The 26,853-nt window shown below is 41.8% G+C and overlaps 1 protein-coding gene and 1 pseudogene across 3 annotated transcripts in view; one reads left to right on the top strand and one right to left on the bottom strand.

Moving 5' to 3' along the window:
- TOX (thymocyte selection associated high mobility group box) overlaps nt 1–24,701 on the bottom strand; it is a 330,347-nt gene extending 305,646 nt beyond the window's left edge. Inside the window, exon 1 of one of the 3 annotated variants that reach the window (XM_088844457.1) lies at nt 24,374–24,701. In XM_088844457.1, coding sequence (XP_088700583.1) covers nt 24,374–24,475 — 102 coding nt within the window. In that variant the 5' untranslated portion in view covers nt 24,476–24,701. The remainder of the gene's footprint in view (nt 1–24,373) is intronic. The other 2 variants (XM_088844456.1, XM_055432473.2) reach the window with 2 other exon arrangements.
- A 279-nt stretch (nt 24,702–24,980) lies between these two features.
- LOC148775279 (uncharacterized) lies at nt 24,981–25,598 on the top strand (annotated as a pseudogene).
- The last annotated feature ends 1,255 nt before the right edge of the window (nt 25,599–26,853 follow it).

Genomic DNA, 26,853 nt, shown 5'->3' with positions numbered 1-26,853 from the left:
CAGACACCACTAAGCATGCGTGTGTGTGTGTGCACGTGCACACACACACACATACACACACACTTCTGTCATTTACTAGCCACATGATTTTAAATAATTCACTTAAATGCTCTGACCCTCAGTTTCCTTTACTATATAAGGGATTGCCAACTCCCTCTGTCCCCAAGAATTGTTAAACATTTTAAATGTATGTACAAACGCCCTGAAAACAATAAGGGAGAATACCAATTAAGGGATAATTGCTCATTATCAAATTACTTTAAAAGTATAAATGGAATGGTAATGTCTCTTCCACACTCTTATTATCACCTGGTGAGATGGACTAAAGGTGGTTTTAAAAATGACTTTAATTAGTTTAATTTTCTAACACCCATTAGCACTCCTAACATTAGGAGTATGAGAGCTTTTGTTCAAACCCTAATAGGCAAGTCATTACTAAGCCATCTTAACTTCCTTGTACTTTTGTCGATTCACTTTTTACTAACTTCATACCAAAGCTGAAAGTCATAACACACACACAGAGTGCATTCCTCTGGTATAAAAGTAAGTGCCTCTCACCTTTCATGGAATGTGTAATAGTCAAACTGTGACAATGAAACCCAGATTGCCCTAAAGTATCTTAGAAATAGTTCTCTAAACTCTCTTTCTCTCTCTTACACACAAAGTACAAGTCTTTATTTTAGTTAAGAAATTAAAACGCCACTAGAAATCCAAAATAAAGATAATCTGGCTCCTGCTTTGCAAACAATGGTCATTATATCATTTGAGGTAATTATGGAGAAAATAAAAAAGATTGGGAAAGGCACAGAAGATCACAGGAGGAGGGGTGTCCTGTTGACCCTTGTGGGTTTGTTGACACCTCCAGGGGCCACGGAAGGGCAAACACAACTAAGAGCCAGGCGAAGTGTGTAACTGGTGTCTTTGCAACACTTCTTTTCATGAAAGGCCTCCTGTTCTCTCCATCTGCACCCAACTGGTGTGTCCTAGGTACAACTCTAGGGGCATCTTGGGTCAGAACTTCTTTGCTTGACTTCTTGGGGCCTAATGTGGCAGTTTATTCACAGGATACATTCATCTCAGCAAGTGTATCAGGACATGAGGCTAGAGCGCCATCCCAGCTGAAAGGCACGTTTCACTGTGGCCAGCTGCAGCCCTTGTGTCAGCCTCTGTTCTGGGACCTGACCTTGCCGGAAGGTGCCCAGAGCCACGTGTGGGTAGCACCTGGGGTTCAGGAGGCCTGCTGGCACCTTCAGGACAGGTGTCCCTAACAGGATGCCATGTCTGGGACAGTCCTCTTCTCTACGAGAAGTGCACACGTGTGACGGCACTGGTGTGATCTTACAGCAGTGCCAGCAGCTTCAACACCAGTTTGAGGTACTCCAAAGGAGACTAGTTAATGAGTTTCAGAAGTGATGTTTACAAGCAGCAATAGGCCCTCTGACCATGCTGATGCTGCCGGAGTGAGTTTTGAGGCAGTAGCAATATATGTTCATTGAACACTTCTGTTCCAGGCTGGCTGGATGGTGTTTTACAATCTCTATCATTTAATCCTCACTATAAACTTTATAAAAGAAATAGTATTATTGTTTCACTTTTGCTTTTTTTTTTTTTTTACTGCAACACATGGTATGGCATTCGGGATCTTAGTTCCCTGACTAGGGGTCGAACCCACATCCCTTGTATTGAAAGCATAGAGTCTTAACCGCTGGACCACCTGGGGAGTCCTTATTGTTTCTATTTTGCAGATGAGAAAACTGAGGCCCAGAGAAGAACAGAAACTTGCCCTAAGTGTTCTCTGATGCCTCTACAAAGTTCCCTGCTTAGAATTCTTATTTGGGCACATTCTACACCAGTGTTATTTGCTCAGTCGTGTCCAACTCTTTGAGAACCCATGGACTGTAGCCTGTCAGGCTCCTCTATCCTTGGAATTTTCCAAGCAAGAATACTGGAGTGGGTTACTATTTCCTTCTCCAGTTCGACACCAGAGCTGCTGGGAAAAGCCATGTACGAAATTCAAATAAGTCCACAGTTAGCACTCACTCAATTTCTGCTGTGGCTTTGACTGCATAGCTAGACAGGTTGATACTGAAAGGCTCCAGTGCTTTCTTGAGGAACTGAAAATAAACTAATTAAAGGGTTTTAAAATAGGCAGACATTATATTTCAGGAACATATGACTTTACTAGTATGCTTCCATGTGTCATTTAAACATAAAGGTTATCTTTGGTACTTCTTCAAATACTAGTTGTCAAACCAGTTTGTCAATGCACATTTTAGTTTTCCAGTTTACTTCATTTTGATCAAAGTGTAAAATTCTTCTTTGCCTTAGCTGAGGTCAGTTACTTATGGCTCTATCTGGTCAGGGGGCAGGTACAATGAGAGGAAAAGAGCACATGAAGCAACCACTAGAAACAGATGCAGCCCACCTTATTGCAGCTAAGGTATGTGCTAAGTTGCTTCAGTTGTGTCCAACTCTTTGTGACCCCATGGACTGTAGCCTGCCAGGCTCCTCTGTCCATGGGATTCCCCAGGCAAGAATACTGGAGTAGGTAGCCGTTCCCCTTTCCAAGGGATCGTCTCGACCCAGGGATCAAACTCAGGTCTCCTGCATTGCAGGAGGATTCTTTATTAACTGAGCCACCAGGGTAGCCCAAGAGAGCTGTAGAAAATGTTTTTGTCAATTTCCTGAGACTTTTGTCTATAAGGCATTGACCTATTCATTCCTTCAAGTACAGCATCAGACATTCTAGAATATGGGCTTGTACATGTGAAGCGTTAAAGATAACTGAAAATCGAGCCCTAAGAATATATTTTCCTTTTAGTTATTCTCTCTAAATGTTTAATTTTTAAAGTATAAACTCTTCTTTTTCAAACCAAAAACTTCTTGAAGTCAGGAACTCTGCTTTCTTAAATCTTGCTGATAATTTACTGGTTAAATAGAGAGCAGACTGATAGCAAGCAGGCCCATTTGGATAGCCTGCACACTCTCCCCTTAAAACAGGAACTTTTAAGGAGTCTAAACAGCAAAGCTAGGATTTGTCCCAGTGATATAAGAACTATAACAATGATGATAATAAGCCTGAGTGAGCCTGGCAAGAAACTGAGTTCAGCAAGACCCCTGACTATAGATGCCAATGCTCACTCAGGTTGAGTTAAACCTCTGAAAGAAAGTGAAAGTGTTAGTCACTCAGTCTTGTCCGACTCTTTGTGACCCCATGCACTGTAGTCTGACAGGCTCCTCTGCCCATGGAGTTCCCCAGGCAAGAAAATTGGAGTGGGTTGCCATTCCCTTCTCCAGGGGATCTTCCCGAACCAGGGATCAAACTCAGGATTCCTGCACTGCAGGCAGATTCTTTACCATCTGAGCAACCATTCCCAACTCTCTGGGATTCTTTGACTTGTGATTCTCAAATGCCTTTCCTAACTTACCCTATTAATACAATGAAGCATCAGAGAAACATTTGTCAGTTTGCCAGTTTAATAGACTCAAGTTCCCATTAAGCCCAGATGGTTCAGTTTTTTAAAAGAAACCTCAACTTTTAAAAAGTGACATTTTCCTGCTAAGACGTCAAGTTGGAACTGGTTAAAACCATGTTCAAAGTTGGCTCTAAGGTCTGCTCCTTGGAAACTCACTGTGTTGTGTTGTTTAGTCATTAAACTGATCAGATTATAATGAATCCTCATGGTATGTTATGAAGGCCAACACCATCAAGTTTGTAAGTTTGATGTCTCTGATAAAGAGGCCTCTGGTTGCTTTTAGTCACAGAATCTCTTCATATTATAGAATTTGTTGCTATTGTAGTTTAGTTGCTGAGTTGTGTCCAACTCTTTTGTGACCCCATGGACTTGAAGCCCACCAGGCTCCTCTGTTCATGGAATTTCCTAGGCAAGAATACTGCACTGGGTTGCCATTTCCTTCTCCAGGGGATCTTCCTAACCCAGGGATGAATCTGTGTCTCTTGAATTGGCAAGTGGATTCTATACCACTGAACCACCAGGGAAGTCCATTATAGAATTTACTGTTTAACAGATCAGCAGATATCCCTGACATTTTAGGCAGGAAAGAATATTGCAGATGATGGAGCTCCTCGTTTTGGAGAAAAGATGAGACGTTAGTAACTTATCCCACACCAAGCTCTTTAATTAGCATCTACATCCTGGAATTTCTTGTCCATCTTCTTTCTACCACATTAAGCTATAAATAGACCATTTATTCAACTCATTTCATCACCATTACTAATCATCAGAATTATGTAAGAGGTTACCTGGAAGACAGACATCAAATGGTTTCAGTTCAGTTCAGTTCAGTAGCTTAGTCGTGTCCGACTCTTTGTGACCCCATGAACCACACAGCATGCCAGGCCTCCCTGTCCATCACCAACTCCCGGAGTTCACTCAAACTCATGTCCATTGAGTCGGTGATGCCATCCAGCCATCTCATTCTCTGTCGTCCCCGTCTCCTCCTACCCCCAATCCCTCCTAGCATCAGACTCTTTTCCAAATGGTTTAGTACCAAATAAATGAACAATTATGTTATTTCAAAAACTATACTGATAAATGTAATCACTGAATAAAATCCAGGCACATAATCAGATACCTGAGTATTCCTGAACACCGACATTATAGACTTAAATGAACACACGTACCCAAAGAGTATCAGCATTTGGTTCAAATCTAATTTTTTCAGAGAGGGAAGCAATCAGTCTATGGTGGCATTTGACAGCAGGAAACACATAAGGTGATTATATTTTAACTATTTCCTAGCATATATATTTTGAATGTCATAACTTTAGAAAAGATGGCCTAATGTAGTTGTTCTAATGTAAGTACAGTTTGGGAGTGAAATAAAATGATAAAGAAAAACTTCACTGAAGATGGTAACAGACCGTACCATATGGCTCTCAAAGTCAACCAAATCTCCTTTTGGAAAACTCTCAAAGACCCTAAGAACTGGCTTTCATTTTTTTAAGGCGAACATTTCTCTTTGTAATGTAAAAGAAAGGTTCTTGATTTTGTCATTAAATGTAAATGTATTCCATATTTGAATACATGGCATTCCAGTTTCCATTTAAAGACGTGGAGTAGAGTTGCGTCTTTTTTCCCCCTAAAATGCAATTACTGAGAAAAGAGCTTTTGAGTGAATTATTTGAAGTAGAAAATCTTAAACAACCTCTCCCAGGAAAAAGGAGCTCTAACATCGGGTGATACGATGCTGAGGTTGTCGCCACAGACACAAACACACACTATGATATCATGTGTCTTTGTTTGTCTTTCTTTTTGACAAAGACCACAAATAAATATCCCGACATCCTAAAACACACATGCCTAATTCTGCAAGTGGTTATAATGAAGCCCTTTGAATTATTATAAATGCTCGAACATTAAAAATTCATTGGCAAGGAGAGAGAGGTGCTTTCTATTTGTGGTGCTGAATTCAAACACAACCACTAAGAATGGCTGATTGTCCCGGGCAAGAACGGCTGACAGCCATCAGCAGGTCTGTGCAAACGGTGTATGGAAAAGGTAATAAGAGCTTTAGGAGTATATTTCAACCCATATAATAAAGTAATTGTGAAAGTGTAATTGCAGTCTGCTTCCATACCATATAAGGGTAAGGAATGAGATGGTAAGAAAATACGAGATTCGCAGAATTATATTGTAAGCAATTTTGCAATGACTGTCTCCCAGAATATGCAGTATTTGTCAGAAAAATCATTTTCAGTACACAGTAGTGTTTATCTTTGGAAATCCATTATGATGAACCTGAACAAAATGAACATTGATTAGTTCACCATTTAAAAAAAATGCTCCCTGAACTTAAAAGCAACTTCAAATATAAAAGTATTATTGGATAATACTAAGCAACTGATTTCAGCTCATTAAAAGCACTGATTAAAAAAAAAGAATTGCACATAAACCCTGTTCTTTATTTCTGAAAGATACCTAGTTTACATTTCCAAAGATTTAAATATTTGTAAGATTAGAATTTCAATTTTAAAAAATTCATTCCTTGAGCTACTTCAGAAACAATCACTATTGGCTTAGGTTACCAAGTTATCGTATCCCACAGGCTATCAATTGCTCTCATAGCAAGACTTGAGAACAGGCAGGGAATGCTGGGTCTACTCTCAGTCAAACCATCTGGACTAAAAATAGGAAAAGGAGGAGGGAAGGGAAAGGTGTGAATGAACATAGGGATGTTCAGCACTTAATAGGAACAGCACTGAGGTCAAATATGAAAGTTGTCTATTTGGTTCTCACCTCACCCATCTTCTATTAATAGGATTATTCATGTAACATCTAAGGTTATTACCTCTGTAAGTGACAATTTTTTTTCTATTCCTACCAATAAGCACAGTTCGTGGTACACAGTAACCACTTGGAAGATATTTAGTGAATAAAATAACCAATATTTGGAAATGCCATATAGTGGGAAGCTGGGTCTATAGCAACCCTGTGGCATGGGCTCTGAAACCCATGGTGAAATAGGCAATGGAACTGAATATAAAGAATCTGCTTCTTCATTACTTTTTTGTTCCACTTTTACAGGACCTTGCAAATAACTGTGTGTAAACTGCAAATGTGTATTCATTCCACTGGCCTACCATTTCAGATAAAACTTCAAATGACGCTAAATACGGGAAAAGCTCCTTGATTCGGATAAGCGAAACAGATAAAATGCTCATCTGCCTAAATGAAGTTTCTAGAAGAAAACACATATTTTTGTCATCAAAGAAAACAGCCCTTATTTACATATGCCTGACTGGTTTACAAAGAACTCATTTCAAAGGGAGGTTAAGACTTAAATGAATTTAAGGAAAATGAACAAATCAAGCCTGACTTAATGCTATGTTGTGGACATCAAGTAGATCAGTATTTGTTGAAATCTTGCATACACACATAAAATCTATCCATATTGTCCTGTGTAACTAGAACTATTGTTTTCCAAGAAGGTGATCCTAATGATGATGGAGAAGGCAGGAAAGGATGGATGCCTCAAAACAGAAGCCCATTTTAGGCAGACGAGAAAACAGGTAAAACAATATAAGTCTAAAGGAACCTTGAAAATAATGTCAGTCATCTTACAAATTCTCTGAGATGGAAGGAAGAAGGATGGGCAAAAAGGAACCCAAACTTCAGCCATCTGTTATGTTATAGGTCTTGCTCCATCCTATACCTGTCCCGATGCATCCTAAATCATCACCATAACCATTCAATTCTTCATGATCCTTTTCTTTTCTTGGATTTTCCAAATTCTTCCCAGGTTAGGCAATGTACTAATGTCTAACAGCATAGTACCACATTTGACAACCTTTCCCATCACTAAGTATATTCAGATTTTGCCAGGAACTCCAGGACCATTCTCTTCTGTCTGCGTGCGTGTGTGCATGCGTGCGTGGGAAATCGCTTCAGTTGTGTCTGCCTCTTTGTGACCCTATGGACTTGTAGCCCGCCAGACTCCTCTGTCCATGGGATTCTCCAGGCAAGAAACTGGAGTGGTTTGCCCTGCCCTTCTCCAGAGGATCTTCCCGATCATGGGCTATTCCTCCCTCTTTGCCATTCTCTCCCTTTAGGCATAAGGTCACTATGCCCACGGGACCAACAATGATTGAGCCCTAGCCACACTGCTTTCCATTTGAAACAAAGATCAAATACTTTGTCAAGCTTTCTTATCAAAAACAGAATTAGTGGAAGTCAGAAAGAGAATTAAGAGTGAACAAAATATTCTGATCTCTGGGGGAGAGATAACCTAACAAAATCAGCTTGTGCAAGGCTTCCAGTCTATTTCTTAATAAGGACAAAAGACTGTTATGCTATTTCATGCTCCCCAAATTCATACCCCTAAGAGCAAAGAGTGATATAAGAAGGCAGCAGAACTTTAGAATAACAGAGACTTGGCTTCTGGAACAGAGTGGACTCAACTGTAAGTCATTTAAAGTATTATACGAACATGAAAACAGACGAGGAATGTGACATGAAAATGTTATAAAATTTACATAGAAGCATCATCCTTCTAATAACTCTGTAGATTTCACAGGAACTTCTGGAGTCTTCCTCTAGCCCCTCAGGGTACAATTCCATTAACGTACCTCAGTAGAAAAACTACTTGAAGACTGTGAGATCCCTTTAAAATTGCTGATAGGCATTACTGAATATGTTTGGACACTTCACTATATTTTCCCAGTTTACTTATAATTGTGTGCATATCTGTCACTAAACAAGAAATTTCAGCAAAGCGACTACTAATAATTTTAGAAGTTAGTCAGTGCATTTCTGCTGCTACACACAAAGCAAAACATTCATATTAATTTCTAATTATCAGGATGATCAATTTAAAAAAGAACTTGCAGGTAGACTGCAAGACTCTAGTGTGTCTCTCAAGAAGTTACATTTAATGTAACTGAATCTTTTGGTGGACACATAAAGCCTCTAAAAGCTTGCGTGCTAAGTCACTTCAGTTGAGTCCCAACTCTTTGCGACCCTATGAACTGCAGTCCACCAGACTCCTGTCCATTGGGAGATTCCGCAAGAATACTGGAGTGGATTGCCATGCCCTCCTCCAGGGGATCTTCCCAAACCAGGGATCAAACCCGTGTCTGTCTCCTGCATTGGCAGGTGGGTTCTTTACCACAAGGGCCACCTGGGAAGCCACTAAAAAAAGCTTATTCATCTGTAACTGAGAAAGTCTTCAAAAAAATAGGTGAATATCTTAAGGTTCATTTTACCACAGAAATCCCTCTCCAGGCAGTTTTCTCTGGTACATTCCTGTAAGTGCTGAGCGTGAGCCCACTTTCAAGAAGCAACCTGAATTCCACCCCAACTGCTCCCAACCCTCTCTCACGTGGCAACCATTACCTGCCTGACTTGCGAAGCAATTCTTGTTTGCCTGGGAGTGAAGCTCTCCTCCTTAGGGCCATATTTCTCACTATAGACACCTCAGCCTCAACCCAGGCACCATATTGGGTGGGCCCTCAGACATCCTGTGATGTCACACCTCCATCTATTTCCTCATTTGATGTCTTTTGCAGTCTTTCATGAGAGGAAAACTTATGAATGATTAGGGTTCACAAGCCTCTCAAATAATCAGCATTCTGTTACTCAGTGGGTTTCCATTTTTTCCTCCATGAATGAGCAAGAGCCAAACTTAATGTTTGATTATTGGGGTAATCTGGGCTTCCCAGGTGGCTCAATGGGAAAGAATCCACCTGCCAATGTGGGAGATGCGGGTTTAATCCCCAAGTTGGGAAGGAAGAAAAGACAACTCACTCCAGTATTCTTGCTTGAAAAATCCCATAGAGCAGCCAGGTGGGTTGCAGCCCATGGGGTCACCAAGAGTCAGACATGACTTAGCAACTAAGCACAGATAGGGATCACACCTGAGCCAAGAAACACGTCGCATCTTTTTTTCCTGGCTACCATAATCTGCATTAATACTAATAGCCTTAAGGTAGGTGTTGGCTTATTTTTTTTTTTCAGTTGCCTCAAGTCATTTTGAAAAGAGTTAGGAAGTCTAAAAAATTGTTCAAAAAATAGGAGTCCCTTTCCCCCTCCTCGCTGCATGATTTCTAAGGCCTATTAAAATGCCATTTCCTCCAGGAAGCAACGGGGATTTCCTGAACTTCAATCCATTAGTACTCCTTCTGTACCACCAGCACTTTGACTAGAGACTCCATCCGCATCGCATCAGTTACACTAGACCTGGGCTACAGTTATTTGCATTCCTCTCTTGGCTAGTCACACAGAGGCAGAGTTCAGTGCTTACTGAGCTCTGTGCCTGTCTCTGCCCCTAGAACACTCAGCCTAAGGCTCAGCACACAGTTGGGTGTTCAGTAAATGCTTTTCATTTCTAAAAATGAATTAAGTGTGCCTTATTAACAAAGTCTACAGCTTTTTTACAAGTGTATTCAAAAAAAAAAAAAGTCTGCTTCTTAGGTGAGAATATCTTCATCTCATCCCTGTGCAAATATTTGTATGGAGACTGCATTAGAGCTACCTGAAAATAAGAAGTTATAATGGAAACAGTGACACAGCCTTAAGTGAGGCAACCCAAATAGGAACTACTTTAATACTTTTACTGAAATGTTCTCTGCTTGATAAAGTTCATTACCAGAATATCATCTTTAAAAGTGAAATGCATTCAGCTGAGCACTTTTTTTCATTTTGTAAATAGATTTTTCCTGCCTGAGCTCTCAGTATAAAGTACAAAATAGTCTTCCATAACATTAGAAAGATGTCACCCCGTACATAAAGCTAAATTTTTAAAAATAGGTTTTCTTCTTTAGCCTTTTAAAGGTACAGCAGTATCTTCCCAGAGCCATGACCCTGTGCTGCCTGCTATTGTTGCTATTTGGTTGCTAAGTCCCGACTCTGCGACCCCATGGACTGTAGCCCATCAGGCTCCTCTGTTGATGGGATTTCCCAGGCAAGAAAACTGATGTGGGTTGCCATTTCCTTCTCCAGGTGATTTTCCCAACCCAGGGATCAAACTTGTGTCTCCTATTTTAGCAGGTGGATTCTTTACTGCTGAGCCACAGTCGAACCCCACAGCCTTCTATACTAAAGGCTGAGTCATCAGCCTGCAATTTGACACCTTCTAAAATGTGTTGGGATGACACAATAAGCCTAGAATAAAGTTACGTCCCCAAGGGATATCCTATGGCTATAAAGTCACCATCTTTTCAACATGACCCTACTTATTACTAGGGTTATATTTGAAATGACCCTGGCACTAATCTTTTTCTCACCCATTCAAAATGACATAGAAAAGTAGGTAGGTGTTAAATTTACTACCCAAGTGCCAAATTTTCACATCACATCAAATGAAAAACTTTATATATAGCATATCCATTGCTGAGTGTTTTGTTTTTACTTTGAGTTCTTGATCAATCTGGGGTGACTGTAGCCAGTTACCTTACACAGTAAGTTTGACTCCAAGGATTTCACATGTGTTAGATTTAGACAGCTAACTAAGATAAATAGTTTATCACCACTGTTACATCTTGGCAAAGAGGTGATAGCAGAAATGAAACTTTGACCTTTAAGTTTTCAGTCTAGGAGTTATTTTTCTACGAACTGAACATTCATATATTCATTCATGTCATTTTACCATAAACACTGTATTCTTGCTCTTCTTAACCAAAATTCAGATACAGCTTCACGGTCCTTCCCCCTCTCAGATATACAGCCTTACTTCTCTTCCCTCCAGTAACCACCCCCCAAATTTTTTTCCCAAAGATTTCAAGTTAGAGAGAAGCAATTGACCTCAGTAAATTTTTCCGTCGGCTTACATTTTTTTTCTCTTTTCAAAGTACTCCTTAGGGAAAAAGAAAAAAGATAAACACACTTCATATAACAAGTGCCATAAGAAAAATATGTTCTGGCACTTTTCCCAACTTGTAACAGAAAAGAATTTACATCATCCAAGTATAAGTGCAAAGAGTAAAAGAAAGAAATCTCCAAATGGATTTCTGTTCCATTTTCAAACTCCAAGGCTAAGGGAACACAAGTGCTTCACTTCAGAAATGAATAACGAATGACTTCAGTACACATACACCTTTCTCTTTTTGGAGATATTGCACATAAAAGAGCATTTTTTTGGCACGGCTGACCTGCAGAGATGTGGAGCTAAGCAGAGTCATGAATTCACTCGCTCTGATATGCACACATGATACGCAATTAAAATCTCCATTCACATTCCTGCCGGGTTGTCAATCATGAGGAAAGCCTTTTTGACAACATTCAGCGAAGCGTACCAACTAACCGCTCAACAGGAACTTAAACAGTAACAGCTTTTGTTACTAGCAAGAACGATTTTTTTTTTTTAACCAAGATTGGGTTCAGTTTCTAAGAAATCATTATGCTCTGTATTTTATGGACTTTCATTAAAAATGAAAATGTGTCAAGATTTTGTATAGCAAGCAACGTGATGTAATATCTAGAAAATAGGAGATACATAACAATTTCCAGCCTTTTCAACTGGGCGGGGGGGAATCTTTTTAACTTTTCCTGTGTAGAACAATGAACAATGATCTTATAAAGCAGAGTTCTGGGAAGAGTTGTGACATTTCTAATTCATTCTGAAGCTTTTTACTAGAATTTTCAAACTTTTCAAAGCGATCAGGTCTCTATCTCACTTGAAGACTGACTGACCAGTTTATAAACCAATAGGAAAGTGACATTTTTTAATCATAAAGAAGAATATCTAGCATGTCAGAAATACTGCATGCATTAAAGCTTTCAATTTATAGCACTCCACAGAAAATATTATGCACATAAATTCTCTACAGATGAACCCAGAAGGTACTCTGCTCATAACTTAGTTTCTGTTGAACATCTAATCAAAGACTGTGCCCTTCCTAATAGCACATTAGTTTGCTTTAAAGTCATAAATCCATAAAAACAGGAACCAGTAAAATTGAATACAGGATGCTTGTTAATCGGCTGCTGTGTCTGTTTTGAGCAACTAACCTTGGATTATAAATTTGAAACAAGTTAATACTATCAGATATTGAAATATTTGTCTTTTTACTTATCATGCTCTGTAACTGAGAGAGCAGATGCATTCTGACCATTAGCAGTCATGACAAATTGCCTTGCTAATGAACGTTACACACTGAAAGTGCCATAACGGATTAAACTACAATTTCCCACTACCAGAGAGAGACAGAGAGAGTTGGGGACTCCAGCAGTGGGCAACTCTGATATTCTGCCAACAGGCCTTCAGGCCACTGTGTGATATTTCGAAAAACACTCTAAATTCCATATGAACAGATTCTAGAAGCCTATGTGTATACAACAGGTTTTTAAAGAACATTAGATAAAACAGCTTAGGTTGGAGCTGATGAGCCATGAAAAATGGATGCGTTTTAACTATTTGATATCTTTGCAAGTAGGTATTAAAGAATATTCTCTGGTGTGGGTTTTTTTTTTTCCCCTCTCTCTCCTTCCCTTTCCCCGCCCCCAAAACATCGCGTGTGCTTTGCATTTCACATAAAATCTTTCTTTTGTCAGTTCCTTTGTTGGTGCAAAATTGGCAGCAGTTCAAATTCAAAGTACTCCTATTCATTTACTGACCAATGTCATTCTAGTTCACATCAGCCAGCGAGCTAAGCTCTAAAAACATAAAAGACTTGCTTCACCACTGACGAATAATGTGTACATTTTTACAGAGCTTAAACCTTAATGCTTTCCCTGAAACTAACAATACAGTATATCTTATCATTCCTTTTTCACAAGCAAGCAGCTGCTGAAACGCTTGCCACTTCAAAATATCAATTGCTTGCCAGAATTTTCCTCCACACACCCTGTCAAACTCATGTATATTGTGCAACGAAAATGGTGCAGGACGGAAAGCTAGAAATTGTGTCAAATTCTGCTGTAAGGGTATGATGCGCAAAGAACAATGTATGACAACCGTAGAGACTACAAACAATGGCACTGGAGCCAGGGACTTCATAGATCACAACTGTGCCTGCACATATTTCATTGTAGGCATTATATATTTAAAGCATGACAAATGCCTCTCCTACATTATGAGCTACACAGAGGCTCCTCCCACAGATCGCCTTTCACGTTTCTCCTGGTGATGGAAACACAGTTGAGTTTCATTTCTTTTTCCTTTCTGAGAACATTTAAGGTTCTCAAGTCCTCAAGGAAGAAGACACACTCACACACGAACACAAATGAGGCTATCCAAAGGAATAATGGAAAACAGAAGACAATAATACAAGATGAGAAAAGGAGATCTTGTTCACTTAACATTTTGGCTGCTCTCTGAGGACACAAAGGCAAGGATTATCTTAAACAGTAGCCAAGGGTATCAGGAGAACTACACTATCACTGTGCCTGTAAACTGTTGTCTGCCTAATTTTAATGCAGATAAGTGCTGGCTTATTGATTTGTGCGATTTTCTAGCAAAATGGAAATCCCACGTGAATATGTTCTTTGTGTGCAGAAAATATGGTTTAAGAAGCTTTTACTCTTATTGCTTCCCTATGCCAAAAGAACAATTAAGCAAATAATATTTCACTACTGGATCAGGTCTATAAACTAACACGGATTCCTGTCTGTTTAGACTTTAAATATCCCTTCTCGTTTTCCAATTCGCTCTGTTTACTTTAAAAGCTTCTGGTTATTGAAAACTTGTTTTTCTTCCAAACGTCTCTTCAAATAACATGTAAAATCTGAAAACGGTCTCCCTTTGGAACACATTTACTTAATTATAAAGGGGTTCATGGCTCTAACAACCTCACACTAATTCAGTCAATGGCTGCAGAAAGGGAAACATGTTTATGGGAGATTAGTAGGTATCTGTATTCATCTCCTCCACAACCTCGCTTAGGTTCCAAAACCTTTATCACCCAATTAGCTTGGTGTGGAATTAACTAACTTGAAGTTAAGGAAAACTTCAGGTCAGATACGCTTTTAAGGTGTCAATAAATATTTTGGAGAGAGACTAGGTAGTTTAGGTGCTTAGGAGTGCTGACCTTTGCTGTGTTGATTACTGGGACAATGCTACATTATTAACACACAGCAGCTGTACCTGAACTGTTGCCATGAATATAATAGCCTTTTATAGCCATCAGGGGAGTGAGGTGGGAGGCCTTTATTAACCACTAGACATGATTAGCACATTATGTGAACTTTCGTAGGCAAATTATCTCTTATTGAAATATAATGTTGGTTATAACTAGCTGTAAACATGATTTTTAAAACTTCCCAGTGAACAACTCCAGATTTTACTACTATTCAGTTCATTACTGGCCAGTAATCTATGAAAACAGGTTCTACTGGGGAATGTACTTATGGGAACTGAATCTCCAAAAGGCAGACCTTGTCACCAAAGGCTGACTTGAAAACTGTTTGGCATTCCAAGTTCAGGGATATTAGCATACATGCAAACTTTCTCTCTTTAATTAAGTCAAACTGTTCATGAACTAGAAAAGCTGCTTTGGGATTTTTCTTCTTCTTTATTTCTTTAATCAGTTCTTAAAAGATTAGTTTTGCAGTAAATTTTGGAGAGTTACCTTGAAAAATAACAGCATAATTTATTTCAAAAAGCTTAATTTGGAGAGAGAAAAAGATTATCCCATCAGCCTTAGTAACTGAACACCGTGCAGAGAGTCCATTATGAACAGTCTTTTATGCCCTGGCAGAAAGTCATTAACATAAAATAAATCATTAGCTTTGATATTAAGCTTCTACTATCTGCAGGTTTCTATGATTAATGTTCATGACTGCATCTGCCAAATGATAAAATATATTTTTTGTTGAAAGGTTATCCTGCCTCTTTATTATTAACATTTCTCTTTATACAATTGTTCCTGGCATTTTAGGTGAAGGCATATTGGTGTTGAAGGAAAGAGTTGGTTTTTTAGGGCTTGGAGATGCCAATGCATGTAACACTTTACCCATCATTTTTCAAATTAACCATTTACGTGAGTTAAAGGACTTAAGAATATCAGGTGGTTCGCAGACATGCTTTCAGTGAAACTGAACTATCTTTAGATCCAGTTGGTCCACTGTTTAATTAATCTTGCACATTATATTTCCCATCTCTGGTACATATATCAGAGGAAGGGAATGAGGGGCAAGCATAGTCGTCTGAAGTCAGGAACTACAAGAGGTCATTTCCCTCTGGAGCAGGCATTCTCTATTTTATCTCCTTACGCTGCACCATAGACAACAGATTCCATCCTAACATCTCTCATTAGGTGCACTGACTCACAACGCAGAAAGGGAAAAAGACACTCCCTGGGGGCTTATCAATATCTGAGAGAGGGAGATTACAGGCTGTACAGACACACACCTCGTTTTCCCCAATTCACCTCTGACCCACTAGAAAGGTTATTCCTTTCGCTCCTTTCCTGAAAGAATCAGTAATCTATGACTTTGGGAGAAAAAGTCATTCCATGAGAATACAGTATTTTTCTAAGGTCTACCGTGGCTTGAATTTTTGAACATCTTTACTCACATGGTTTCAAAATAATCTACCTCTGTTGATTCCTTGATGCTCATAAGGATGCCTTGATACAAACATAAGTTATTTCCTCTAGTGGATGCAGGCAAGATTCGGACACAGGTGGATGAAAGGTTTTTAGTTATCAGAACTTTTACCAGATGTAGAACAGACTCAGGCTTCTAAACAGAATGGGAAACAAGTGGAGGGAACCATATCCTTTCAGGGTTATATATATTTTGCCTAGGGGGTAAGTCAACACAGGTTCAAGAGCCCAGGTTTTATCTGAAATCTTCAACAAGAGTCTTTTCTTCAGAGAGGCCTAGGGTTTTCCTCAGAAAAGATCCAGTTCTTTGGTCTTATTAAGGTATAATTTGCCCAGTTAAAGCCCTATCATCGTGAAAAACTGTCACATGTGAAATATGGCTAAGTTTCTTAAAAAAGGAGTGGTAATGAGGCACTCCTGCTAGCTAGTATGATTGCCTTTGTTGTTGCACACTCCAATTCTGTCACTTACGGTAAACTCTCATGCATTAATGGGAAGAAATATATCCAGGACAATGTGAAACACAGTAAATCACATGCTCACCCAACACACACACACAGGCATGCGTGCATGCATGCCAATTTCTCTACCAGGTAACTAATTTTCAGAGAGGGGCTCAAAGACTTGAATGGAAAAGTATTCCATGCAGCAACTTATAGTGTTACAACTGTGGATCAGATATATATAACTTACAAGCCCACATAGTAACTCAAAACACTTTATATTTTCTTGGCCACTAGCAAAGCTTCTTATCAACCAACCATGGCACTAGTTTATTTAGGAGTCCTTTCAAAACAGCTTCATAAAAGCACATAACTCAAGAATGAAAAACAATAAATACTTGGCTAAAGCTGAACCATTAAAAACTCCAAAGTGAAAAATGGACAAACAGAAACGCATTGAGAGTGACATGGGTTTCATGACCTTTGTTAGCATAAAAATAAATCAGTGATGATGTTTCATAAACACAATGGAAATCTGAAGATAGATTTTAAAAGTTAGGCAAACTCTTGATGTAGATCAAATAAAGAGATCTGGGGAAATATTGGTACCTCTTGGTAGAACAGGGGGTTTCTTTTTGGCATCACCCCTCCTCTGATCTTTTTGCTGCATCCAGGCACAGAGCAATATAATGTTCCCATTTTCAAAATGAATGCTATAGGGAGGAACATGTTATAACCAGGAAAGACTCATTTCAGGTTAATGTGAATTCCATGTCTCAAAGTATTATGGAAGAACTGCTATAATTAACAGTCTGTTGGCACTTCCATTATAAACCACATTTCTAAGCAGTTTATAACTCAACTGTTTTTAATGAGAAATTACTCTTCAGGATGAAACTTGGCATGCATGGTTTAAAACAAAAAAAATGGCTCAACTTCATTAGCGTAGATGTAAGCTATAGCATGTTGGTGGGCTACTTTCCTAGCAGGACAGTCCATTTAACACAATTCACTGTCTACTGCTGGTCCTGTCAACCCTTGGAGACCACAGGCTATCTAATTCTGGGAAATGCATCTTCAAAGAAAATGGTCAATTGAATAATAGTTGTTCTTGGGCCTCCTCAGGGGCCTGGGCCCAGGATTCCCCTCAGATACCAAACTCTGAAGTTTCTCAAGTCCCTTATATAAAGTGATACAGTCTTTGCATGTAACCTACACACATCCTCTGTTACTTTAAATCACCTCTGGATTACTTATAATGCCTAATACAATGTAAATGCTATGCTAACAGCTGTAGGCAATATGTAAATGATATGTAAATAGTTGCTGCTGGTGCGCGGCAAATTCAAGCTTTGCTTTCTGAAACTTTCTGGGATTCTCCACTCCCCCAAATATTTTCTATCTGAGGTTGGTTGACTTGCCAATGCAGAACCTGCATATATGGAGAACTGCGTGCATGCTCAGTTGTGTCTGACTCTGCGACCCAACAGACTGTAGCCCATCAGGCTCCTCCGTCCATAGGATTCTCCAGACAAGATTACTGGAGTGGGTTGCCATTTCCTTCGCCAGGGGATCTTCCCAACCCAGGCACTGAAGCAGCATCTCCTACATTGCTGGTGGATTCTTTACCACTGCACCACCTGGGAAGCCCATGGAAAGCTGATGTATATTAATAACATGAAAATGGAAGTAAATAAGAAAAAAGAAAATATCTTTAAAATTGGTAAAAGTAAACATTCCCATGTTAAAATTCTGTTTAAATTCAATTAAACAAGGCAGCTTTCATACATTCAGATGCTTCATGGGGCAGCTTCTTGCAGCCAAGATTATAGCTATATCTTTGGGGTCCATAGTATTTATAATTATGGTGTATCACAATGTTGTTTTCTCCTAAAGATATACATGCTAGATTCTTAGATTTGGCTGTATGCAACATAAGTTTATCTTTAACAGTTGATCCAATATTTTAAAAATGCAATTGTTTATAACAGTTCATTGAGTCATGATAAGTATATTACTTTTCCTTGAAATATAAGTTAAACATTCTACCTAATGACTGCTCAGAAACCTTGAGATTCACCTTTGGATAAGCTAAGATGTAGAATGACAAGTTACCTAAAAGTGATTAGTTAAATAGGTTCTTCATTTCCAACTATTCCCATCTGAGTTATCTATGCACATTCTGATGAGAACACATAAACATGCCAACCCATATAATCACTATAAGTGTAACTACCTAACTTACCATGTGCGACTAAAGATCAGAAGATCATAGTCCCACTTTCATACTATTTTAGAGTCTAAATTAAGATTTCTCACTGATAAGGGATATGCAAGGAGCTGATCCCAAGCTCTGGATACACTGTGCCTAAAATGTGCTGGAATGAACAGTGAGAGCTTAGAAATACCCACCATGGCTTTCCTCTCAGGATCACATCTGTTTTCTTAGTCTATTATTCTATGATCCGAGGTCATTTACTCAGCTGGGGAAAAGGACAGCAGCCTAGCTGAGTGGACTTGGGCCTTTGGACTGGAAGTTTCCAATTTCTGTGCCCAAAAAGGTCAAGTACTGGGGGAATGATGGACTTGCTAACACGGCTATGATGGCAAAGATGATGATGAAGACAAGCAACAAAGGTGGCCAAGGTGAACACAATGGCGAGCCAAGGATCTGAGCAGAGGGGTGTCAGGTGAGAAAATATAGACCTTCCACACTCAGAACCCAGACTGGGAATGAGGAAAGCAGGGGAGGGGGAGTTGTTCCAGGATTGGGGGTGTTTGGGAAGGGGATGAGGAGGAGGGAGGGAGGAGGCACCAGACACATAGACAGACCAATTGCTGAGGGCAGGCTTCCATCAAGACAGGAGGATCTCCAGTAGTTGAGAAATATCCCCAGGGTCTTTTTCAGCTTTCTAGTAAGTTAGCAAAATGTTGGAAAGCACGAGAATAAGTCATCCTTCGTGGTAAGATTTCCTCTATGCCCATCACCCCAGTCCCCTAACCTATCCCTTTCTTGAATTGAGCCCATCACACAAAAAAGTATGACCACAAGAAATAGCCCCACACACCAAAACCAACATTTGAGACCCATTCTGGTCCTAAGAAAACCACTGTTAACTTGGAACTTTCCCTGTTTCTTTCAGATTCAAGTGCCTTACATTTTTCTCTGTTCCTAGCCCCTTACAATCATGTCACTTAAAAAAACAACAATAAGCAGCTGATGAGATAATAATTAAATATTAGTTTTGTTTTCCCAGCTAAGAGAAATATCAAAATGCTCCTTAATATCATCACTCAGTAACTTTAAAATAAATGGTAAAATGTGAGAACAGTAAATAAACTATTTAAAAAATAACATTATGAGCTCCAATGCTCATAACTAAAATTTTTGCATAGACATTTAAAATTTGAGTTTATGACACTGAGATAGCCCACAAAATCAAGGTATTAATAGCTACATTTGAGGTTTTTGTATGACATCTTAGTGGCCAAAACCAAATGATTGCTTGGCTTAAAGTTCTTACCTATAAATTTATTTAAAACATATTTAAAGACCTCAAAACTTATGAAAGATGCCAGCTTAATAAAACTCCCATGGGAGTTTTAATTACACTAATGATGTTCAAAGTATTGACTATGAATTTCCCAAAGTCCTACAAGTTATGGGGGTAGGGAGGGAACTAATCAAGCATGATGCTCTAAATTGCTTATAATCCTCCCCGCCCTCCTCTCTCCCCTCCGCCTCCTTGTTCTTACATTTATTAAAGCAGAAATAATGACTCCATCATAATGTGCTTGCAAATCCTGTATTTTAGGAATGGTGAGTTTTGCCACATTAAAGAAAACACATAACACTCTAAACAGGAAAATAAGCTCGAAGGAGATTCTCCAGAGATGGCAATGAATCTTGTTTTTCTCAGAAGTCATCAAATATCTAATGTTAGCCCTGACATTTTAAGTCAGAGTTCATCACAAAGAGGTTCTTCCTCTTATGTTTATGTGAAAAGATGATACATTTTCCTTTCTCATTTCAATGACAAAAGCCCAGTATTCCAAATGCCCATTATTTTTCACTCTGTATATAGCCAGTATCAAGCATGGGTTTGCGTTATGAACTTCCTTGTGTCTAAATCAGTCAAAGAAAGATTCAGGGCCTGATTCCACAAAAGCAACCGCTGAGAACAGTAAAGACCATTATTTCCTCTCCCACTGCTGGCAGAGGTCAGCATCCCTGTCATTAGCCATGTCATAACATAATTGTATTACTACTCCTTATGTGGGCAGATACTGAGCAATAACTGAACACATCACATCATTGCAGAAATGAAAAAGTGCCACTTCTTTGTCCCAATTTAGCATAAAATCAGTGAAAACAATCTTCAGAAATGACACTGCACTAGAAACTGAAAGGAACTGTTATTACTCTGTGGGTATATGTTTAAACTAATGTTCTGACATCTTCAAACTAGAACAAAAAAGAGGACTCTGTTTTACTACTGAGCTCCAATTGGGAGTGCCTATAATCCAATTTCTTTCGGTAACATTTAGTTCAATTAAGGGATACAATGTTACTTAAAATAGCTTTCAATAGTTGAAACTCCAGTATGGTACCCATCTCTCAATGTCTCAAACAAAGCCATGCTTTAAGTTGCCAGAGGTAAACAGTGGTACTTTGAGCCTACATGTTCCTGCCAGTCTATGAGTTACACTGCTATTTCAAAGGCTGACCTATATACAGCAACATGCCATCCAGTTCTGGCTGTTTGTATAAGAAGAGATGCTTCTTCGCACAGTTGCCATAACCAACATCAATGCATTGTTCTCACTTTTTTCCCCCAATGGGCTATGTGAAAATGGAGGCCACTTTGCGTGATGATGTGCTCATAACCTAATGTGTTCTTGCAACAGAGCGATACTTAATTAAACTATTTTCCAAAAAAAATTGTTCCTCCAGAGTTTATTAACTGAATAATATAAGTAGTGTTTTGGCAATCTATAGAGCAGCAGTGCTGGAGAATGTCAGCAAAGTAAAACAACCTCGTTTTAGTTTAGAAAAGCTCCAGGAAGAGGATATTCATTTTCTGGATTAGGGTCTCTCCTGACATTGAAAAAAATAATTTCACTGGAGAAAGTCTAGTCACAGTGTGTAGAGCTGAAGCACAGAAAGATACTGGTTCCACTGGGATTTAGCACACTGACTTTAGTAAAGTGTCGACAGATTTCAAATAAAGACAATTAGCAATTTATGATCTTATCATCCTACTGAAAACAAATAACCTGACAAAGTGACTGTTTCTTGTAATAAAATACACACTAGTGACACCTCTGAAAGAGACAAGGTTTAATTTGCCGTCTTCTCTCTTTGGGGGGAGTCAGAGCTAACTTGTTTTTACTAATGTAGATACAGATTATTTCACCTCTTTCAAACTTCTGTCCACCTTTTAGATCCCCGCAAATCTACTTGAGTCACTGCAAAAATTAATGCTGGCTGACTACACTCTAAACAGCTCAAACTGTGGAACCGGACAGAAATTTTGTGCCAATGCTAATCACAGTGGAGTAGAAAACATTAGTGCTGGGGCTTTCTGGGGCCTAGCAAATCTACTCAGTACACTAAATATAATCAAGAATGAGTGACAAATACAGTTGATAGACTGCTACCCAGAGAAGGGCAGGAGCAGACATCCTGAGGCAAACATTTCCATGAAGTCTCTTCCTTCTATGAAAAGTGTATCTTATGACTGTGCATCTTTAAAAATCCATTATTCCCTGAATAAGTAAAATAGAAGACTTGCATCCAGTCTATAGAAAGGGTGGCTGATTTGCATTTAAAAAGAACAGTTTGCTACCCGTACACGCAGTGACTTAAAAGGAACTTCAATGAGCTAGTAAAAAAAACTCTGAAGACTTTCTAAATTAATTTATTCAATGCACAGTACAACACACTAAAATTATTTAAAGCACTTAATTGGAAAATGATTTAATATATTGGAGCAATTCTTGATTTTCCAAAGCATTTAACTTTCAAATTAAATCTGACCCTCCTATCACTAGAATGACGAGTGAAATGTGTATCTAAGACATTATAAAATCACAGATTAAACTTAATAAGATTTGTCCAGTTTCACTGACAAAATGTTTCTGACCTTTTGGTTCCAATTACTACTGCGGAATAGGTCTTTACTATCCAACTCAAGAATTCAGCTACCTTTCTATTATTTTTGTTAACAGTCGTGTTATAAGCAAAAATAAAATGTTACATACACAAAACACCTCTTTATTAAGGTAAAACAGACTTTAGAGTAAAAGAGCTACGTTACCAACAAATAATGAAACTTCATCACAGAAACTTCTCTGGTCAAAGTTCCCTTACCCTCCAACTTGTCCCTAGCTACAGAGCTGCTTCCTGCGGGATGAAAAGCCTTTCTATCTTGCCCAAGACTAGATTTCTCTGGTTTCTTACTTGCCTAGACATTATCAACACACGCACGTTGGTCTTACACTGTACACAGGGCATCAGGGAACTTCTCCACGGGATGATATAACTCACAGCTCTGTGGGGTGTGTGTCTGGAGTGAGTGTGTGTGTGTGTGTGTGTGTGTGTGTGTGTGTGTGTGAGCGCGCGCGCGCGCGCCTGGATTGACCAAGACTCGGAGTTGCGAGTCTGCAGCGTGCTGGGGAGCTCGGGGGCTGAGGGTGAAACGCGCTAAATACCTCCGGATCACGTAAAATAGCTGCTTGATGATGACTGGCCACCGGGCAAATGTTACGAGTTCCAACGCTCTATCCAGTGGAATTCACCGAGGGGCCGACACGGAATTGCTGGCAGAGGCACGGTGTCCACCGAGCGGGAGCTGGGCGTCTAAACTGCTCGCCCAGAGTCTCAGAGAACTCAGTTCTCCCCACCACGTTTCACCGGGCGGGACTGCTTAGACACGTCCAAAAAGCCCGAGGCGAGGACAGCCGTGGCCCTGCGGCTGCTCTCGGACTTAGTCCCCACGCGTCCTCCCTCCGGGAGGTGAGAGTTCGGGAAAGCGCAAGAGTCGCCCCCTTCCTATGTACCCCCAGACTGTTTCATCCTTGGGACAAGCGGAGCTCCGCAGAAGCCCCGCTCGCCCTCCCGGCCGGCTTCGCCCCGGGACCCCGCGTCCTGGGCACCTGGGGTCCCCGGGCTTCGGGTACAGTCCAGTCCGGGACCTGCTCGCGTCCCGCGCCGAGTGCTACTGCTCCGAACGAGAACGCGGCGCGCCCGCCCAGTTCCTAACAAACTCGCGGTTTCTGCGCGCACCTCCGGGCGGGAGCTGTCCCTGGGACCCGGCGCTCCCGCTGCACCCCGGCCTGCAGCCCCGAGCCGGGACACTGGGCTCTGCCGCCGATCGGCTTCGGGAAAACAAAAGAGTCGCGGAGCGCCGTTCCCGGGCGGGGGGCGTCTCCGGGTCCCCGGCACCCCGACTCCCAGCGGCTCCCCTGGCAACTAATTCCGGGCCGGGAAGCGGTGCCACGAGCCCCCGCAGCCCGCACAGGAGCGAAGGAGGGAGAAGGGGAAACGAGAAAATCAACGGAATTCTCTCACTCTCCGCCTGCGTTCCGGGACCCCAGACACACCCCCAAAGTATTCTGCGGTTCTTTCTTAATTTTTTTTTCCCCCCAGCGCCCGCGGCAACCCTGGGCAGGGCTACTGAGTCGCGATCAGCGGGAAGGGAACGATGGAGCAAAGCGCGTCACTTTCCGCACCATCGCGGTGCAGGGCAAAGCCGGGAGCTGCTCCGCAAAACTGACTCCCCGAGCGCACGCCCCGGCAGCCGCGGGGCTGCGAGCCGAGCGCGCCCGGGAGACCGGTCTCCGCGGCCGGCCGGCGGGCCTGCCGCCGCCCCCCTCCCGGGACCGAGCAGCCAGAACGCGGCGGAAACAAAAGCAGAGCGTTCACCTTGTTGCAATAGTAGGGGTCCAGGCAGGGAGAGGGTCCCAAACAGGGCGCGTCGGGCGCAGCGGCGGGCTGGGCTGGAGGTGGATAAAATCTTACGTCCATTTCACTCTCACATCAAGCAAACTCCTTTTCTGTGCCTTAAAAAAAAAAAAAAGGTGTCCAGCAAAACAAGCTTAGACGGAACAGAGAGAGGTGTCTGGACTCAGGAGTAAAAGAAACACCTTCCTTCCCTCACATCCGTTTGTGGTTTGTTTAAGAAGAAGAGGAGAAAAAAAAAAAAAGAAAAAAAAAAGAGGGGGGAAAAGCGCTCAACTCTCCCCCAAGCCGCGGCGCGCACCCGTCGGCGCCGAGCGCGCAGCCCGCTCCGCCGCCGGGCAGGTAACTTCATGCGCTCATTGTCCCCCCGCCCGCGCCCCCCTCCCCGCCTCCCGCGCCCCTCGCCGCCCGGCACACGCGCTCGGGCTCTAGGTCCTGGGCGTTTTATTGAGGTCTCTGAGTTGCTCTGCTTGGAGTTTATTTTCTCCACCTTGGAGGCCTGGAATGGGGTGGGGAGGATCGGAGAGGGGGACAGGGCGGTGTGTGTGTGTGTGTGTGTGTGTGTGTGTGTATGGAGGGGGGCGGTGAGCGCCCCGGGCCCGGCGGGGTGGGGTGCGCTGCGGGACGCGGGTTGCTTGCGGCCCAATGGCGAACGCTCGGGGCCGGGGGCCGGAGGAGGGTGGAGCGGAGAAGGACCAGGAGAGCGCGGCCGGGTCCCGGGAAGCCTCCGCTGAGCCCGGGCCGCGCTCTCCCCGCCGCGGCTCGAGGCACACAAAGGGGCCGGCGAGCCCGAGTCCGAGGCGGCCACGGGGCCCGACGGGGAGCGCGCAGCCAGGGGGCGCTGTGGCGCAGCCCGCTCCGCGGCCCCGCCCCCGGCCCGGTCCCGCCCCGCTCCCGCCGCCCCCACCTCTTTCTGGCGCCCAGCACCTCTAGCCGCGCGGCCATCTCCACCCAGCTGTTCGCTCCCCACCCCATTTCCCGCTCTTGGGTGGAGGTGACTGCTCCTGCCTCCCCGCTGTGGCCGGGGAGCGCCAACCCTCTGCGCGCCCTAACTGGTCTTCTGTCCCAGGGACCCCCAAGGGAGGGCAGGGTGGATGGGCTGGAAGAGTCTCCGTTCTCTTGCTGGCTCCTGCCTCCAGCCCTCACCTTCCCCTGGTCTCTGTCCCCCTGGAGGGTTAGCGACGGCTAAGGCTGCTTTGTTGTTGTTCAGTCGCTCAGTCGTGTCTGCCTCCTTACCACCCCATGGTCTGCAGCAGGCCAGGCTTCCTTGTCCATCACCAAACTCCCAGAGCTCGCTCAAACTCATGTCAGTTGAGTCAGTGATGCCCATCTCCTCCTCTGTCCTCTGCATCTCCTCCTGCCTTCAATCTTTCCCGGCATCAGGGTCTTTTCCAATGAATTGGCTCTTAGCATCGGGTGGCCAAAGTATTGGAGTTTCAGCTTCAGCATCAGTCCTTCCGATGAATATTCAGGGTTGATTTCCTTTAGGATTGACTTGTTTGATCTCCTTTCAGTCCAAGGGAATCTCAAGAGTCTTCTCCAACACCACAGTTGAAAGCATCAGTTCTTAAACACTCAGCCTTCTTTATGGTCTAAGTCTCACATCCATACATGACTACTGGAAAAACCACAGCTTTAACTCTACGGACCTTTGTCAGAAAACTGATGTCTCTGCTTTTTAATATGTTGTCTAGGTTTGTCTGAGGACAGTTATAATAAGGAAGGATAAAATGAACATCCCTTGAGGTCTATACATGGCTCCTTTAGGAACATTTTGTTAGGCGTTGCTTTATATTTCTTACATCATTTTCATCTTAAATCATTGTTTTCTTTCTTCCCTCATCATTTTTTAAGTGGCAAGAATACAGCTTCCTCTCTACCTCCAGATTAACACGGTGCAAATTGGTGTAGGGAGCGAGAACTGTAAGGTAAAATAATTTTTCTCTACTGGGTTCAGAAGAACCTCTGTGTTTCCAGGTCCTTCAAGGAGTGACTGATCGGTCATATGTGATGATGTCTCCATAAAAATCCCAAAGATCGGGGTTCAGAGAGCTTCCAGAGTGATGAACAGTAGAGGCGCTGGCCTCTCTCATACCTTGCCCTCTGTAGCTCTTCCATCTATTTGTTCTTCTGTGTCCATTATTATGCCCTTATATAATCAAGTGATAGACAGTAAGTCAACCTTTTCCTGAGTTCTGTGACCCACTCCAGCAAATTAATCAACCCCAAGGAGGTGTCATAGGAACCTCTGATTTATAACTGATTGGTCACAGGCATAGGTAAATAGGGACTCCTCTAGTGGTCCAGTGGCTCAAGACTCTGCGTTCACAATGCAGGAGGCCTGATTTCCATCACTGGTCAGGGAACCGGATCCCACATTCCACAGCAAAGATCAAAGATCCTATGGGCTGCCACTAAGACCTGGTACAGTGAAATAAATAATT

This window comes from Moschus berezovskii, chromosome 16 (assembly GCF_049115385.1).
Source record: "Moschus berezovskii isolate FMDL1 chromosome 16, NW_MosBer_1.0, whole genome shotgun sequence".
In the NCBI taxonomy this organism is placed as follows: domain Eukaryota; kingdom Metazoa; phylum Chordata; class Mammalia; order Artiodactyla; family Moschidae; genus Moschus; species Moschus berezovskii.
This window is presented reverse-complemented; position numbering and strand designations above follow the sequence as displayed.